The sequence below is a fragment of the Aquarana catesbeiana genome, linkage group LG10 (assembly GCF_042186555.1).
Source record: "Aquarana catesbeiana isolate 2022-GZ linkage group LG10, ASM4218655v1, whole genome shotgun sequence".
NCBI classification, from domain to species: domain Eukaryota; kingdom Metazoa; phylum Chordata; class Amphibia; order Anura; family Ranidae; genus Aquarana; species Aquarana catesbeiana.
In genome coordinates, this window is record NC_133333.1 from 148,342,612 (window position 1) to 148,361,644 (window position 19,033).

At 40.9% G+C, this 19,033-nt stretch overlaps 1 protein-coding gene across 2 annotated transcripts in view; it reads left to right on the top strand.

The window, feature by feature from the left end:
* Nucleotides 1–19,033, top strand: part of GRIN2D (glutamate ionotropic receptor NMDA type subunit 2D) — a 1,662,686-nt gene that overhangs the window by 1,491,540 nt on the left and 152,113 nt on the right. For both annotated transcript variants that reach the window (XM_073602755.1, XM_073602756.1), the window contains exon 14: nucleotides 2,769–3,001. In XM_073602755.1, the coding sequence (XP_073458856.1) occupies nucleotides 2,769–3,001 (233 nt within the window). The remainder of the gene's footprint in view (nucleotides 1–2,768; nucleotides 3,002–19,033) is intronic.

Below are 19,033 nucleotides of genomic sequence, written 5' to 3' on the forward strand. Positions count from 1 at the left end.
GTCCTGGGGCCACCCCTGCATGCTTGCTCCCAAACTGCTGCTCTATGCATCCAAAAATATACATAGAGCCACGCATTGCCCCCCCCCCCTTCATTGGCTCGCTGGCTGTGATTGACGGCAGTGGGAGCCAATGGGCTCCCGTTGCTGTCTTAGATTCCCTATACAACCGAGGCTCTTGTGATCGACGCTGGATCGGAGGGGGTTCAGGTAAGGATTGGGGGGGCTGAGGGGGGGCTGCACACAGAAAGTTTTTACCTTCATGCATATAATGCATGAAGGTAAAAAAAACCTTCAGTCTTTAGAGCCACTTTAAACATGGATGACAAGGCTATCTCTAAACTTTAATAAGATATTGGAAAACTCACTACTTTATCAAATGCAAATATCAAACAGTGATTAGGCTTCCATTATTATACAACATCTATGAAGCACCAATTATTATTCAACATCTATGAAGCACAAATAGTTTGTGCAGTGGTTTACAAAATAAGGGAGACAGTGCCATTACAAAACAATTCAATGCAATAGGGCTAGGAGGGCATGAGGGCTTATAACAAAAGGAGGGGCAATTGATACAAAAGGCATTACCTGTGAGGGATGAGCTAATGGAGAAAGTAAAGGTTTAGTTTTAGGTGGAAACGTGATTAGCTTCCCTGAAGGAATGAGTTTTTAAAGATTGCCTGAAGGTGGACAGAATAGGAAATAGCTAGATAGATTGGGGTAATTAATTCAAAAAGGCAGGGAGAGGCTCTGGAGAAGTTTTTGATACAAGCACAGGGGGAGGTAAAGAGGTCTTGAAATGAAAGGAGGAGACAGTTTGTATATTTTTTTGAGATGAGGACAGTAAAGTAGCTTGGTGCAGAATCGTGAATGGCTATGTATGTTGTGTTAGTGTTTAGGTTTTATAGTTGGACTACTTACCTCAAAAAGAGAACCCTATCTTGTTGCCTTCTATGGACCATAAGTATTTCTAAATACTATCAACATCACAGTCAATGCTCAAAAAAAGTATTACTGGCTTACTTCCCATAAAAGGTCTGTTTATTTCTACACAGTTTAAAATCAGATACCATTTACATTAAAAATATTTTGAACGGTTGATTAACTTGCTTTTGAGATATACTCTAATGCCGTGTACACACGGCCGGATTTCCCTACAGAAATATCCGATGGGAGCTTTTGGTCGGACATTCCGACCGTGTGTATGCCCCATTGGACTTTTTCTGTCGGCATTTCCGACGGACTCAGATATAGAACATGTTCTAAATCTTTCCGTCGGAGATGCTGACGGAGTTTAGCCCATTGGCAAGTCAGCTCATGTGCACGCAGCATATACCATTATACATCCATCAATTATAGCAAAATTGCCATCAAACACATTTCTTCACTATATAAGTTATTCATCTATTGAGCCAAACTGATGACAGAAATGCACCACTCAAATACTTGAACGTCCACAAAACATCACAGTACATATCTTCTTTGTGTTTCCAAGGCCATTCTCCTGCTGAATAATGCACAATTATCTAAGTCCAAAGTCATTAGATTGTACTGTCTGCACTTTAAAAATGTGAGCTGGTCTTAAGCTCATAAGCCCAACCTAGACACCCCCAGAGATGACTAAACAAGGATGATCCTCTTACATCTGAGCATTGTATACCACCTCTGTTATTCACAATCTTTCCTTCAAAGCAGTCATCCTGAGGATATATGAATACATAATTGTCCCAAACAACAAGCTGTAAATTCCTGCTTCAGGTGCATTAGAGAGTAGGTTATACTGAGATTCCTCACATGTGTAGATTAGAGGTATCACATATCCACACTCACATTTCCATAGGCAAACACTTTATCTTGGTGTCACAGAGATACTTGCTGTCGTCTTAATCCACTGTGTGGAAACAGATTTATATTTTAGTCAGTTTATTTTTTTAGAGGTGAAATATTGCAACTGTAATATCCACAGTCATAAAGTTTTACATTAACCCATGTGAACACTTCAATGTCTCCCATGGTATCACTTGTATGTACAAATTGCTAAAAGTTAAAGTGGTGTTCCACCGAAAAAAAAAAAAAGCATGAATGTTCCTAAAAAAAAAATTTAAAAAATTTGGCAAAAATTTTTTTTTTAATCACCTCTAAATGGCTGTTGCTAGGGGGTCCCCCGTAGTCTGCCTCCTTCAGTGCCTGGGCTTGTGACATCACTTCCCCTCGGTGCAGGAAGGGCTCAGCTCTGCCCCTCCCTCTTGCCAATCATCTGGGACACATTACAGGTCCCAGATGACTGAGCGGCCATTCACGGCGCATGGCGCTGCTTGCGCATGCGCAGTGTGTGCCTGGCTGTGAAGCCACAGCCGGCGCCGCCGAACGGAGGGGGAGATGAGTGGAGCTTCTATCCCCCGCTTCGCTGGACCGTGGGACAGATAAGTGTCCGATTATTAAAAGTCAGCAGCTGCAATATTTGTAGCTGCTGTCTTTTAATTTTGTTTTTAAAATGGGAACCCCTCTTTAAAGAAAGGTAAGTGCTTAGTGATCTCAATCAAGCTCTACTTGAACAATAGATATGAATGCTTAGCTATAATCCAAAGCATCTGTAGGGATCAGTTTCTGGTCCACAGGGTTTCTTACCCATATCCAATATATCAAAACAACAAGCCCTAATTTTATTGATGGCTAACAGGGTACAATACTTTATTACTACTACATGTTGCAATGGAATTCTATTTTTTTTCCTGGGTGAATAAGAACAGTGCATTTTGTTTCTACAGATGAGATTGAAATGCTGGAAAGGCTTTGGTTATCAGGAATTTGCCACAATGACAAGATTGAAGTGATGAGCAGCAAGTTAGACATTGACAATATGGCGGGTGTTTTCTACATGCTCCTTGTAGCAATGGGATTGAGTTTGCTGGTGTTCGCATGGGAGCATCTTATTTACTGGAAGTTACGTCACTGCATGAGACATTCTGGGAGACTGGACTTCCTGATGGCAATTAGCAGGGTAAATATGTCATTATGTTTTCTATTTTTTGTGTATACAGATTAATAATACGTTTTTGTGCGTAAAATGGGAGTTTTGAAAGCAACTATAACAAATAATTGGCAAATCATTTTAAAAGCATACCGACCTCCATATTTTTCTGACCTATTTTAAACAGTTTGTGCATAAATTCAGGCTCTTTTGTTTGTCTATTGTTACTCTGCTATATTTTATATTTGACATTTTATTATTTTTGCAGTCTAGGCCACACCCATGGTGAGACCATATTTATACAAATTATTTACACATTTATTACAAATATATTCCCAACTGTTGTACTGTGAGGATGATCACACTTTAGGACATTGGCTTACAGGGCACTTGGAAAAGATAAAGGGTTTTAATATTTGTATACTTCTTTTTTGCTATTTTTTATAAACTTTTTACAACAGAAAAAAAAAACACAATTAAAATTATTAAATATTTTTATATATAAGATCTCATAGTTTTGTGTGTGTGTGTGTGTGGGGGGGGTTTACTAAAACTAGAGAGTACAAAATCTGGTGTAGCTCTGCCTAGAAACTAATCAGCTTCCAGGTTTTATTGTCAAAGCTTAATTGAACAAGCTGAATTTAGAAGCTGATTGGCTACCATGCACAGCTGCACCAGATTCTTTGTACACCAATTTTAGTAACCCCACCCCCCCGTGTCTGTGTATGATATTGATCTACCTATCAATTTAATTTATAAAGTATCATTAGAACCATATAAAAATTCTTTATTTTTAAATAGTGATTTTCTTTAATAGTGGGGTTCTTCAGCTAGTGAAAATGTGATTTTCTTTAATAGTGGGGATCTTCAGCTTGTGAAATTTAAGGGGTGTCTAGTTTTATCAGTCAGTTAAAATACTTTGACCTTTACCTTACAGGTTCCTTCATTTATACGTGTTCCCTGGAGAACTATCATTACATCTTGTTTCATGCTTTATTCTGCAACTCACTCTAAAATATTCACATTGCAGTAGATAGTGACGGTCATGAGTTTCCATAGATGTCCCTTACATTTGTTTTACTTTCAAAACCAATGCATATTTATAGCCTGATAGCAGTATTTGATTCATGAACCTCTCAAGGTGGTAGAAGCAATGCTGTTTATCCATCTCTTTTATTAGACAAAGCTGTATTTCCTGTTTCAGATATCACATAGCAACAATACATTAGCTTAGTTAGGCTTTTTAAAGTGGATACATATCTACAGTCTTTACTATGTTTTTTTTTTTATTTATTTATTTTATGTTCTGTATAATCAGGGGAAAAAAATCATACATTTGGCAAGATAATCATCATGTGAAGTGCATCATATTTTGTCATTGGAGAGAAAAAAGAGTGATTGCATTACTAAATATCACGTGCTTTCTACTTGGGAATAAATAGTTGTGACCTACAAAATATCAAAATAAATAAACCACTGGCCTTTATTTAAAATGAGTAGAGCAATTTAAGTAGAGGAATAGAAAATTGGCTTACATCAGTTAATCGACTTTTGGAAGTGTAGCAAAGGTAAAGTAATGAAATATGATTTCTGAATGTTCACTTTGAGTTCAGCTAAATAAGCTAAGACATTAAACCAAATCTGTAAGATTCTCTAAGCCCTGTTTCACACATGTGCGGTGCGAATTGAAGCTCAGGTTTCACTGGGGAGATAAAAATCTCCTGTTCAAAGGATTCATTGCATTTTTGCTCAGTATCAGAGAGCAGGGAAAGGGGGAAGGGAGGGGGGGGAGAGGGGGAGATGTAGTGAGGAGAAGTAGAAATTCCTTGTTCAGAACGCAATGCATCTGCGAATCAGATGCGTTCCCATAGGAGATAATAGGCTTGTAGTTCGCACCGCAATGCCCAAAAAACGCACACTTTTTTGTGCAATGCGCAGTGCGAATGCAACGCACATATGTGAACCAGATGCATTCATATGAATGTATTTTAAAATGTCCTGCGAATTAGATGCGGTGTAAGCCGCATCTAATTCGCATAGGTGTGAACCCGGGCTAAAGCTACATGTAGGCAGGCATTTTTCTCACACCAAATTATGAGTTTTGAGAGATCCTCTGGCCTTGTTGCCAATGTTATCAATAGGAAAGTGTTCATAAGGCTGACATTTTTTCTTAAAAAAAAGGATTCAAAGGCTAAAAAATACAGAGCTATTATGTTTTCTGTGGGGAAAAATAAATAACTTCTAATTAGTTGCAGAAAGTCTTGACTGGCAATGAGCACTGTACATTCTTGTACTGTATGTGCTGTCACTTTGGGGTGGGAAGAAAATCTTCAGTCCTATGTAAGCACCAAATTATACTTAAGGCTACATTCACAACTGGGTATAGCATATTCAAGCTATTTACATTTGTTTGTACATTTTGAGCAATTTGCCATCAAGGAGCTTCTTTGAGGCAGGATTGGACATTTTTGTCCCCAGAGACTTATTACGGGAGATCCTGAAAAACGCACATTTTTGCACATTTTATCAGTCACTCCCATTAGTATATGGGACACAAAAAATACCCAAATCTGCCTGAAAGGAAGCTCTTGTCCTTTTTTAAGTGACAAGTGTCTAATGACAGATTCCTAACAATTTAAAACAGTGGTATTTTTAATGTTGAGTGTTTTGTAGCTATAAGCTTCAAGCTATAAAATGCTCAGATGTGAATGGGGTCTTAGAGCTTACCAATGGAGTATTCTGCCTCTTTCCATGAGTAAACAGAGCAGCAAGGAAGCAAATGGTAGATAAATGTAAGCAACTGTGGAGCTGGTATTAAAGTGTATAGGTAAGGCACTTGAAAACATGATGTAAAGAGCAATGCCTATTGCAATCAGCCAGATTTCACATTTCTGCTGCCCAGAATAGCCTTACCAGTAGAACAAGTTTTCTAACTGGTTGCTTCTGTGCACTTAATTTTACATCATGGTTTGTGTCTCATTAAAAAGACACTCTCCGCAGGGTAAAGTGACATAAGTGTTCACAGATACACCCCCCCAACCTTTTAAATTTACTACTCCCTCGCCTCGTCTCTCTGTCTAACTTTGTGTCATCTGGTGACAGAGTTAAGATAGGGCAATGCCATCACTGGCCCCCCACATGACAGCATTGGGGTTTGATGATTGGGCTAAGCACTGTCACATAGAGAAGGTCATGTGATGGTGATATACTGGTGATATACTGTAACTGCCGGTAAGGTGGGCTGTCCACGGCACTGTCATTTTGAATGGGCAATGTCATTCTGTCTCTTTAAATGAAGGTCTTTGTGGTGTTTTAATTTAAGTGATATTAAAGCCTTATTTCTTTGTGTTAGCCACATTGTTTCAGGGTGGATTCCTTCCCTCACAGGGTTCTATGGAGCCACCCTTCTGTGTGCACATCCTAGGATCTGACTAAGATTGATGTGATGATGCTGCCTGTGCTGATATGCAAAGGAAGCCTAATGCTGCGTACACACGGCCGGACTTCCCGACAGAAAAAGTCCGATGGGAGCTTTTGGTAGGATATTTCGACCGTGTGTATGCCCCATTGGACTTTTTCTGTCGGTATTTCTGACAGACTCAGACATAGAACATGTTCTAAATCTTTCCGTCGGAAATGCCGACGGAGTTTAGCCCGTTGGCAAGTCCGGCCATGTGTACGCGGCATTAGAGGATTCACATAGTACACAAGCCCTGTGCTCCTCTTCCTGGGAAGTGATTGACAAGTGGGCTCTGAGGTGCTGTCTTGGGAGCTACTGTCAATCTCTTCCCTGGAAGAGGAGTGTAGAGCATGCCTTGTTTGTGTCCTTTCAGGCTGCAAGTGCATGTTGGCACCAGCAGCATCACCACATCATGGAAGTTTTATGAATGTAGGTATACACATGCTTCAGGTTCCTATGCGCACTTCCTCATCTTAAAGTTTGGTTATGTGGCACACATGAACCTATAAGATGCAGCTGGAAACATCACTAAACCTGAGCTGTATTGAAAATATTTGCTTATACTTCTGTGTTAAAGCAGTCTATACAGATGTGTTTCTGTTTTAAAAGTTTAGGCCTTTGTACTATTTTATATTTCTTTAGAATTCTGCCAGTTTTAATAAATGGATAAAATTAGATATAGTGTAGGCATTTAACGTAACATTCCTGTAGTCATTCCAAGACCAGCTTCTGTAAAATAGTATTCTAATGAAAATGTAGGCAACAATTCGTTCTAAGCACTTCACAATGATTAACGTCCTCCACAGCCTGCAAATGGAACAAAATCCATTAAAACACATGTCTATGATTAGTCTTGCCTTTTTGGGACGTCATGTTAACCACAATTGTATGTTTATGTACATTTCTTGCAAATTGCTTTTCATGTCAGTGTGCAACATTCTTTTATCTCCATTCACTTACCTATGTAGAAAGATGATCTATAAAGTGTACATTTATAGCCTCCCAAGCAGCCCCTTTTATGCACTGTGCTTTCATTCTCGGATCTCTGATGTGATAGCAGCCATGTAATTAACATGCCAGCCACATTAACAGCTGCCTGAAAAATGTGTCTTTTTATCACACTGTGGTTTCTCAGGTGATTCCTGGCAAAGTACTCAGCTTCTATCTCTCTCCATCTTATTTCTCCAACCATCCTCCCTCTTCTCCCAGATTGCCTCATCTTGTTACTGTTTCTCAAAAATTAATGACCTAAAACAAGGACAAACAAAGACATAACAGATCATTCCATGAAGAAAGAAAAGACTAGATCAGATAAGAGAGACAGAGGGAGAGAAGGAATTTGAATATATTTAGTACACATTGCATAATCATTGTGTACAAGGTCTGAAAAAATGTCTTGTGATAACCCTTTCTGTACTGCTTTGCTGCATCAGGTTCTTAAGTAAATGAAAGTATTACTGTGGCTATTTTACTGTTTTTCTAAAGATTTTTAAATATCAAACCAAAATTCACTAAAAAGGAATCTTTCGAATTTACTATAAAAAAAAAACCTTTTAAGTTTACCAAAATGTAAACTGATTTTAGTATAAATGTGAGTTAGGGGACTTTAGGTTGTAAGGTCCTCCTTGAGTGCAGGGACTGATGTGAATGTACAATATATATGCAAATCTCTGCATAACTTGTGCTATATATGTTGATGATGAGGAAAATTTAATATCAATACTATGAAATATATGGGTTAATATGAAAATTCCACTATAATATAAGTACATGTAATAAGTAATAAATAAATAATAATGTACTAGTATCAATGCATAAAATAATAAAAAGCAAACGCCTTGTGTTCAAATAATTTGCTTTGTGCTGAGAGAGAACTTTGAATCCTATATAGAGCAGAGCTCCATCCAAAATGAGAAGCTCCACTTGTCTGCCCCTCCCCCGGCTGCCACTTTTGGCACCTTTTGGGGGGGGGGGTAACCTGGTTTTTACAGTGGCGAACTAAGCCAGAAGTTCGCCCCCCCTTATTCCCCCACAGTCTTCTGATGATAGAAATCAGCAGAGTGTACAGTCTATTTGCCTAAATCAACCTCTATGTACTGTGTCTTTTGCCATAAAACCTCTTTCATTGCCTGAAAAACTGTTTTCTAAATGTACACTGATATGCATAGTTGAGTGTACAATACAAATTTGGGGAGTAAGAGAGAGGTGCCAGGAAGATCTGTGTGCATGTGTGGGAGTAACATCATTGGAACCAGAAGAATCCTAGGATAGGAAAGGGCTTCAGCTAAAATGAAATGTTGCCAAAACTATTTATCTTAAAAATGATAGCACTGAAATGTATATATACTACCTGATCTGCATTTGGTTCTTTAACATTTTTTGTTTTACTGGGTGACAGGTAAGTTGCCTTTATTGGACACAAATATGCTAGCTACCCATTGCAATTGTTAATCATTAAAAGGGTATTTTGAATTCTTTGCCTGTTCATTAAGCAGATACTTAGGCTCGATTCACACCTATGCATGTTGCTTTTTAGCGTTTTTAGAGTTTTTTTGTCATGCTTGCCACGTTTTTGAGCAGCGTTTTTGTAGCGTTTTTACCAGGTTTTTGCGGCGTTTTTGCTGCGTTTTGCGTTTTTTTTTTTTTCAGTTTTTTTAGACTGTATACAGTCTAAAAAAAAAAAATCGCCAAAAACGAATCAAAAACGCTGCACTTGCGTTTTTGATGCTGGTCCATTGAATTCTATTACATGCAAAACGCTGCATTTTGCATGAAAAAAAGTCCCTGACCCTTTCCAAAAATGCAGAGGTACAAAAAGGCATTGATGTGAACATGTTCCATAGGAACCCATGTTAAAAAATTCCCATGTATTTCTGCAAAATGCAAAATGCATCAAAAAACGCGCTAGTGTGAATGGAGCCTTACTTAGAACAATTAATTCATATATTCATTCATTGTTTAGCAAGTATTTTAAGGCATTTAAATTATAGTTTTAATAGTTTACCCAGTTGTTCTGGTATGTTATGTCAGATCACATGAAATATAACCCCTACTCCTTATCTTAATTCTTCTTAGAAAAAAAGATGTTGTAGGTACCGATGTTAAAAATAAATGGGAACTTGGGTATCTGGAAAAAGTTCTACATTTTCAGAGAAAGCATACAAAATATTTGTTCAAAGTCTGGAAAAGCCTATAGATATATAGATATTCAAGAATTTGTGAGTATCTGATAATGCATATACAAACCGTGCAGAGCCCTAAATGCAGACCCGCACCAATGTCAAATTGGGAGCAACAGCTGTGTAAGTGCAGCTACTGCATCTCAATTGACATGAATGGGACTGCCGGCACTGGGATGCACAGAAAACCTGTGCACCCCCATGCATGCAAACAGAGCCATCGCATGGGCGTACGATATACTATGCCTGAAAGTGGATCTCTAAGGAAACAGCAAAATACACTTATGAAATACATAAATGATAAATGTTATCCTATGAAAGGATTTGTATTTATGTGTATCAATTTCTGAGATTAACACATTTCTCCCACACAGTACAGCCTTTTCTGGGTGATTTTTTCATCGTTGCATTTAAGTTAAATCTAGAAGTCTCCTTTATACCCCTACCTTGTGGTTGCACAGTGTAAAGAGAAGCAGCAGATTGATGAGGTCATCTCTCTCTCTCTGCTCTCACCCCAGAATAGCATATTCTTTGCACTGCAGCATGACTGATTGGCTCCTTGTGCTTCTTCTTCCCCAATTTACACTACGTGGTGGTCAGTCACTGCTAGAACACACAGAAAACAATTATTTTTGCAACTGCAGTGCAGCCCAGAGCTGCTTGATGAATATTTTGTCAAGTTTACAAAATAACTAAGCCTAATAACATAACTATTTAATGTGTGACTTAAAGTTCTAAGAACTGATGCTCAAATTGTGCTGTGAAATGGTATCTTTCCTGTATTGCTGAAACTAAATAGCTTTTAATGCGAAACGGTAACAACTAAGGTTCCGCAAATTACTGTTTGTAAGCTTTTGCATTATAGAACCTGTGAAGATTTTTTTAAACCCTTCACAGGTTCTGTAATACATGAGCTTTGAGACTGCAAAAGTAGCTACTTCAGAAACAGCTTCTAAAAGAAAGACTTTGCGTTCTCAGAGCTGATTTATTACATCTGTGAAGTTTCCTGAAGACTTTTATCCCAGTCACATAAAAGCAAATGCAATGCAGAGAAAAAAATAAGGCTTACAATGGATAAATGGTTTGATAATGGTAGTATCCAGGCTAGAGCCTATTCAGATGTTAGTATTTTAAATATGCAATGAATATGTAGACTCATTTATAATGTGTGCACGTTGGTGTTATGTTTGAAGTGTTGGGAAATAAAGGATAATAATCCGATCAGAAGCACCTACAGTATTTAAGAATAAATTGTCTGACAGACCATTGGTTAGAGCAAAGTGACAGGTTCTCTTCATAAGACCTCCTGGGGAGAGTGACCCTCTCTATTGGTTCTGGTGGCCATTGCCGCAAAGAGAGAAAGTGAAGGAAAATCCAACATGTTAGTTAGAACAAGTACTTGCAGCCAGTCTGCTAGCAGTACACCACAATGTGATTTTAGCAGGCAAATTTCCCTACCCCAGTTGCTAAACCGTAAAAAGAAATTCGGTCCCAGACATCTACATGCTCAGCGTCTGAATGCTAGCTTGGCCAAATTGCTAGCACTGCAACTACTGCCTTTTCAGCTGGTAGACTCTACCCCCTTTCATGAATTTGTGGAATGTGCTGTACCTCAGTTGCAGGTTCCAAAACGCCATTTCTTTTCACGGAAGGCCATTCCAGCTCTCTACCGGCATGTGGAAGGCAATGTTTTTCTCTTGTTGGACAGGGCGTTCAGCAGTAAGGTGTATATTACCGCAGACTCATGGTCATGCAGGTATGGGCAGGGATGTTACCTTTCCTTCACGGCACACTGGGTAACTCTGCTGGCAGCTGGGAAGGACAGGGTTCAGTATTGTTGGAGCTTGTTCCGCCAACACGCCTCCAAAATGCTAGCGGTGATTCTGCCACAGCTCTCTCCTCCACCCCCTCCTCTTATTCTTCCTCTATGGCCTCTTCTGCAGATGTGTTCTCTGAACCAGTGGTGCTCCATAAGCGTTCAAGGGGCTATGCAAGCACTAAGGCAAAAAAGATGCCATGCGGTGCATAGTTACATAGTTACATTGTAGGTGAGGTTGAAAAAAGACACAACCTAAGTGTGTGACTATATGTCAGTATTACATTGTATATATGTAGCGGTCATTCAAGTGCTTATCTAATAGTTTCTTGAAACTATAGATGCCCCCCACTGAGACCACTGCCTGTGGAAGGGAATTCCACATCCTTGCCACTCTTACAGTAAAGAACCCTCTACATAGTTTAAGGTTAAACCACTGCTTAGGGGACAGGAGCCACACTGGGGCAGAGATTCTGTCAGCTCTGCAGGGGCAGGCTCAGCGGTGGTTGACGCCAAGCCAGCTTCAGCCAGGAATGGTTGTATGCGACAATGGCATCAACCTTCTCTCCGCCCTCCGACAGGGACCCTTGACCCATGTTCCATGTTTGTCACACAACCTGAATTTGGTGGTGCAGCAGTTCTTGAGCAGGTACCCAGGCTTACAAGATCTCCTGAGGCAGGCCAGAAAAATCTGTGGTCATTTCCAACGGTCATGCAATGCCAGTGCTCGGCTGACTGACATTGAAAGGGAATGCAACCTGCCCGCCAACCGCCTCATTTGTGACATATCCACTAGGTGGAACTCAACGTTGGCAATGCTGTAGTGGCTGCTCATGAAGCAGAGGGCCATCAATGAGTACCTGTGTGAGTATGGCACAAGGACAGGGTCAGGGGAGCTTGGCTTCTTTTTGCCACACCAGTGGCTACTGATCAAGGATGCATGCACTGTCCTGTCACCATTTGATGAGGCCATGAGGATGGTGAGCAGTGACAATGCATGCATTAGTGATACTGTCCCTCTTGTCTTCCTGTTGGAGCACACGCTTCATGGAATAATGGACAGGGCACTTGAGGCAAAACAGCGGGAGGAAGAGGAGGACTTCCTTACCTCTCAAGGCCTCCTTTATCCAGATATTATTCCTGCAGGCCCGCCAAACACACAGAAAAAAGAGGAGGAGGAGGAGGATTGTGTCAGCATGGACGTGGAGGATAACACTCAGCAGCAGTCTTCAAGGGATGGTTTTCAGTCCCCAGAAACCTAAGGAGTTGTACGTGGCTGGGAGGAGGTTGTTATGGATCATGTGATCCTTAGTGACCCAGAGGACTCAGAATCGAATGCCTCTGCAAACTTTTTCAGGCTTTGCAGAATCAGGGAGGCCATGCAGCGTAAGGACCCTAGGATTTGTGGCATCAAAGAGAGGGATCATTATTGGCTGGCAACCCTTCTTGATCCACATTACAAGGGTAAGGTTGCAGAGCTCATCCTGCCTTCACAGAGGGAGCAGAGGATGAAACATCTTCAGGAGGCCTTGAAGAAAGGTTTGTGCAATGTATTTCCAGACCCTGTGAGGTTACAATTTCCTGGTGCTGGACAACGTGTTTCTAAGGCTTCGTTCAGTCAGAGGAAGAGCAGTGGAGAAGGTGGCCGGCTGACCAATGCTTTTAGACAATTTTTCAGTCCTCAGCGCCAAGGTCTGATCAGTTCAAGCAACCATCACCAGCATCTGCTTTACATGGTGCAAGAATATCTAGGGGCAAGAGGAGACCTTTCCAACAGAGCATCCACTAGGTTACTGGGTCTTCAGGATGGACCACTGGCCAGAACTAGCTCAATATACAATTGAGCTACTGGCCAGTCCTGCATCTTTCTGAACACACATTCAATGCTGTTGGAGGGTTTGTAAGGGATCATAAAGTGCACCTGTCCACAGACTCCGTTGATAGGCTCACATTCAAAAAAATCAATCAGTCTTGGATCAGCAGCAGCTATCAAGCATCTGATGCTGATGTAACTGATTGATTTTTCTGTGGATGTGGGATCCCTTGAAGACTGCCTATGCTGAGTGACTATTCTATTCCTCCTCAGTCTTGATGATGCTAGCTTCCAACAATATTTTTGGTTTAGGGCACCACCACCACTGCCTGAGGCCGAATTTTTCTGTCCCTGTTTAACAGGGCATGTAATTACAGTTTTTGATCTAATATTTCACAGCAGGGCCTGTTCCTGTGCCCAACAAGAGTATCTGTGAGGGGTTACAGTGTTGTGGCACCACCACCACCAAAGGCCCAATTTTTCTGCCCCGTCCAAGCAGCAGAAAAAAAGGACAAGCATGCCCCGCGGTCACCTGCAGAAGATGCACCATGTCCATGACAAGCACTGTGGACTGTAGACACAGAGCCTGCTTGCCCTCTTTTAGTGGCCTGTGAGCGTCTGCCTCTCCTCTTGGCCTTCCAGACATGATGGAGATTTTGTTTTCAACACCACACTACACTGTATTGTGTACTGTGTACACCACCAGAAAAGTAGTAGCAACTGCACTATGGGTGCATGGTACTGTGTACACTAACGGAAATGTAATAACAACTATGGGTGTACTGTATTGTGTACACCACCAGAAAAGTAGTAGCTACTGCACTAGGGGTACTGTGTACACCGCCTCAAGGATATTAGAAAAAGTATGCCAGGAATGGCCTGCAGTCTGATATAGCAGTATATGCAGTGGATATATATATATATATATATATATATATATATATATATATATATATATATATATATATATATACACAGGAGACTGTCTGTATATATATATTTATATATATATATATATATATATATATATATATATATATATATATATATATATATATATATATATATATAAAATACACTGCAGCTAACTGAATAACCTGCCTGCCAGAAGTATATTAAAAAAAGTACACCAGGAATGGCCTGCTATCAGATATAGCTAAACTGGATACTGTGGATCAGTGGATCAGTGGATATATATATATATATATATATATATATATATATATATATATACACACAAGACTGTCTGTGTATATATATATATATATATATATATATATATATATATATTTTAAATACACTGCAGCTAACTGAATAACCTGCCTGCCTGAAGTATATTAGAAACAGTACACCAGGAACGGACTGCAGTCAGATATGGCTAAACTGGATACAGTGGATATATTTATATACGAGACTGTCTGTATATATGTATGTATATATATATTAAATACACTGCAGCTAACTGAATAACCTGCCTGCCAGAAGTATATTAGAAAAAGTACACCAGGAACGGCCTACAGTCAGATATAGCTAAACTGTATGCAGTGGATATATATATATATATATATATATGAGACTGTCTGTATATATATATATATATATATATATATATATATATATATATATATAAAATACACTGCAGCTAACTGTATAACCTGCTTGCCTGAAGTATATTAGAAACAGTACACCAGGGGGGCGTGGCCGGATATGATCAAGGCAGCATGCATCTTTTCACAGCTCCGTCTATCCTGACTAATTACGCTGTATTGGAGCGTCTTTACCCGGGCATAAACAGGACCGGCATCTGGGGGAAGGTTGAAGGAATGCAGGGACCCAGTCATCTGCTTCTAAAAAGCTGCAGAAGGCCCACAAGGATCAGCGCCAAACCCGATCCACTAAGGAGACGGTCCGAGACTCCGCCCCCGCCATCTTGTCTTCTCAGAAAGCCGAGCAGCACGCCAAACACACAGGGGCCAAGATGGCGCAGACAGGGGACACAGCAGAGCTGAGTGCTGACACTGACCCAGCAGAGGACCAGCTACTAGTCGGAACTTATGGGGAGGATAGATCATTTGTCATCTGAATGCACATTAATCAGACATGACCTTGACAAAATCAGAGGCAGGATCACAACGGTGGAGGATAGGGTCTCCGGGGTTGAGGATACACCTCACACTCAGAGTACCCACATTGCCGAACTCCGGGACCTGGTGAGCTCTCTTCAGCGCAGAGCAGACGATGCTGAAGACCGCCAGGGAAGAAACAACATCAGGGTGGTTGGCCTGCCAGAGGGAGCAGAGGGAGACAGGCCAGTACTGTTTGCTGAGGCATTTTTTACAAATCTGCTCTCTCTGAAAGTTTTACCCCCCACTTATGTAGTAGAAAGAGCGCATAGAGTCCTTACTGGTAAAAGACCCCCGGGAGCCTTCCCCAGACCATTTCTGGTCTGGTTCCTGAACTACAGGGACATGATTTTGGCGAAATCCAGAAAATCTACAGAATTGAAATATGAAAATACCAGGGTAATGCTCTTCCCCGATTTTTCTGCTGCCACGCAACAACAACGTCGCTCCTTTAATGATGTCCGCAGAAGACTCAGTGAAAAGGAGATACAGTACAGCATGCTTTACCCAAGCAGGCTCAGGGTACAGTATAAAGGCAATGTGAAGTTTTTTGATAATCCTGTAGATGCCTGTGACTGGCTGGACAAGGAACTTTCCTAATTGCAGACTGCACAGGGCGCTCTTTGATTGTAGGCAGCCTGAGTAAGGAAGATTCAGGATTCGGTTTACACCGAGGCACTACTTTACAGAGGCATAATTGTTTCCCTGCAAATATCTCACCCAAATAAGGAAGGCTATATGCAAATCCGACACAAGATGGAAGTGCAAGCACTCTGGAGCCCCTTGTGTATCGAGGTGCAGGACAAGGATTGCACTTTTCAGGGGTTGTCATTACAATCTTGAGGATTTTCCTCTCTTTCTGCTTGGCCCTGGATTGCAGGGGCTTCCATTTTCAGTTTTACCTGTAATACTGATGTCCTGAGGAGTGTTAATTTTCCTGGCCATCTTGTCCAGTCTCCCCTTTTTTTTTGTTCTACTTCTTTTTTTTTTCCATTTTTTCACTTTACATTTTAATTTCACACGTTGTACCTTTATGATCCGAGTTTTGAGGGTTCTTCTTGCAGCTTTACATAACTGGAAATACTACCTTTTGAGGTCAAGATTTAATCGGCCCTGATATTTTTTTCAACAAGTACTCAATTGCTTCAACGCTCCATCATTAGTACTGTTCGGAGCACGTGGAAGTTGAGAGAACACTGAACGAATACTGCCAGACTTTGGATCGATGCGGCCTGGAACTCACCACAAGTTTTTGTTTTTTGGTTTTTGGGATGAAGCTACATGCCAGACTTTTTTGTGTTTTTTTGGGGTTGTTCTCTGGTATAATAGCAGGGGGGGATGTAGGTTTCCTTGTCACAGCTCATTTACTGTATTTTACGCTGATTTAAGATATATTTCTACATGGTTAAAACTAAATAGGAGGGAGGAGTTTCCATCCAGATGTTGTCAAGCTATTCATATCACAGTAATGAAAAATGGCAGATAAGTTACACATAGTGTCTTGGAATGTCAGGGGCCTGAATCATAAATTCAAAAGGGCCTCTGTATTCCAATAATTAAAACAATCAAAACCACACATAATGTTTTTACAAGAGACGCATTTGGATGGAAGCAGAGTGTTGTCCCTGCGCAAACTGTGGATTCAGAGAGCTTTCCACTCTACTTACTCTACCTTTGCCAGAGGCGTATCCATGCTCGTCAGCAAAGCAATGCCATGTAACGTCCACCAGGTTATAACTGATCCTGACGGACGATATTTGGCGGTGGTGATGGATGTGTATTACAGTCGGTTGCTATTGGTAAATATCTACATGCCTCCCCCGTTTCAGGCTCAGTTGTTATATGACATGCTGACCAGACTGGCCCAGTTTTTACACCTTCCTCTGCTCTTGATGGGAGATTTTAACGCCGTGTTGGATGCGGCGTTGGATTCTTCTAATCCGAGTAGAATAAGTTCGGATCTAAATAAATGGGCTTCAGTGGACGGCTTGGTTGAACTGTGGAGATGGAAGCATCCGTCAGCTAGATGTTATTCCCACATGTCACTGATGCACAGATCATCAGTGAGAATTGACCTGCTCTTTGGTAACATTAATATTTTACAGCATCTGGACAATGTTGAGTACTTAGCAGGTGGTCTTTTAGATCACAATCCTCTTTCTCTTACCCTGTCCTTTCCAACTGAGACAAAGAAGGGAGGCTGGAGACTTTCTGTGGGTTGGTTACAAAATGAACAGGTTGCAGCCCAATTAGAGGAAACAATAAAAACTTACTGGTCTACTAATCTAGATACTGCAAAACCACCTATGGTATGGGACGCCTTTAAGGCGGTGACAAGAGGTGAATGTATATCTGCTATAAAAACAGCTAGGGTTAATGAAAATGAAGAGTTAAATACTTTAAAACAGAGTGAAAGGGAGTGTGCGGAGGCTCATGCGGGATCCCCTACTGGGGCTTCGTACGAGTCGCTGCTGGAGGCGAGAAGGCGCCTAACCCTTCATATCAATAGCCTGACCAGTTCTGAGATGACAAAAACAGCACATATAGTGTTTGCAGAATGGGACAATGGTAAACTCCTAGCTATGTTAGTGGCAGACCAACGACCCACTACTCATATTCCTGTCATAAAAAATAAGCAAGGAATTATGGTCACCGATCCAGCCGACATTATGCAGGAGTTTATTGAGTTCTTCTCATCCTTATACTCACCTGTCCCTGATTATGACTCAGAAGCAATGTATTCACTGTTAGAGCAGTTACCCATACCGAAACTGACTGACGATGACTGTAATATATTAGAAGCCAAGATAACAGTCAAGGAGATACAGGCAGCAATATTCACCTTCCCGCCTAACAAGGCCCTCAGGCCTGATGGATTTCCCGTTGATTTTTATAGAGCAAATATAGAAGAGTTGGCAATACGAATTAATGGGTTACTAGAATACTGTCTAGACAATTCCTCCCTACCTAACTGCATGCTGGAGGCATATATGATCCTCTTACTGAAGCCAGGAAAAGACCCGACGGACTGTGCTTCCTATCGGTCCATAGCACTTTTGAACACCCACTTAAAGATTCTAACCAAGATACTGGCGACTAGATTAGCCACAGTCATCCCATCAATAGTTAACACCAACCAGACTGGCTTCATGCCGGGAAAATCGACGGATACAAATTTGAGGAGACTTTTCACTCACATGCAATTGCCACCTACTGACTCAGACACCAGAATTGTAGTATCAATTGATATAGAAAAAGCTTTTGATTCCGTTGATTGGAACTACATGTTCAAAGTCTTAGAGGTTATGGGATTTGGGCCGCAATTTAGAAAGTGGATGTCTGTTCTATAGGAACCCCAAAGTGGCCATAAGATTGGGGTCAGCGGTGTCTGCCTATTTTGAGGTAGGTAGGGGCACCAGGCAGGGTTGCCCACTGTCCCCTTTCCTTTTTACCTTAGTGATGGAGCCCTTGGCCATAGCCCTAAGGTCCTCGGGTGATGTCCGGGCTATAAAAGTGGAAACAATTCAGGAAACCTTGGCCTTATATGCAGACAACATGCTCCTGTTCCTTAATGATCCTGGTGACTCTTTGAGGGCGGTCTTGGTTATTTTAGATAAATGTGCCTGATTTTCGGGGCTGAAGGTTAACTGGAGCAAATCGTAAATTCTGCC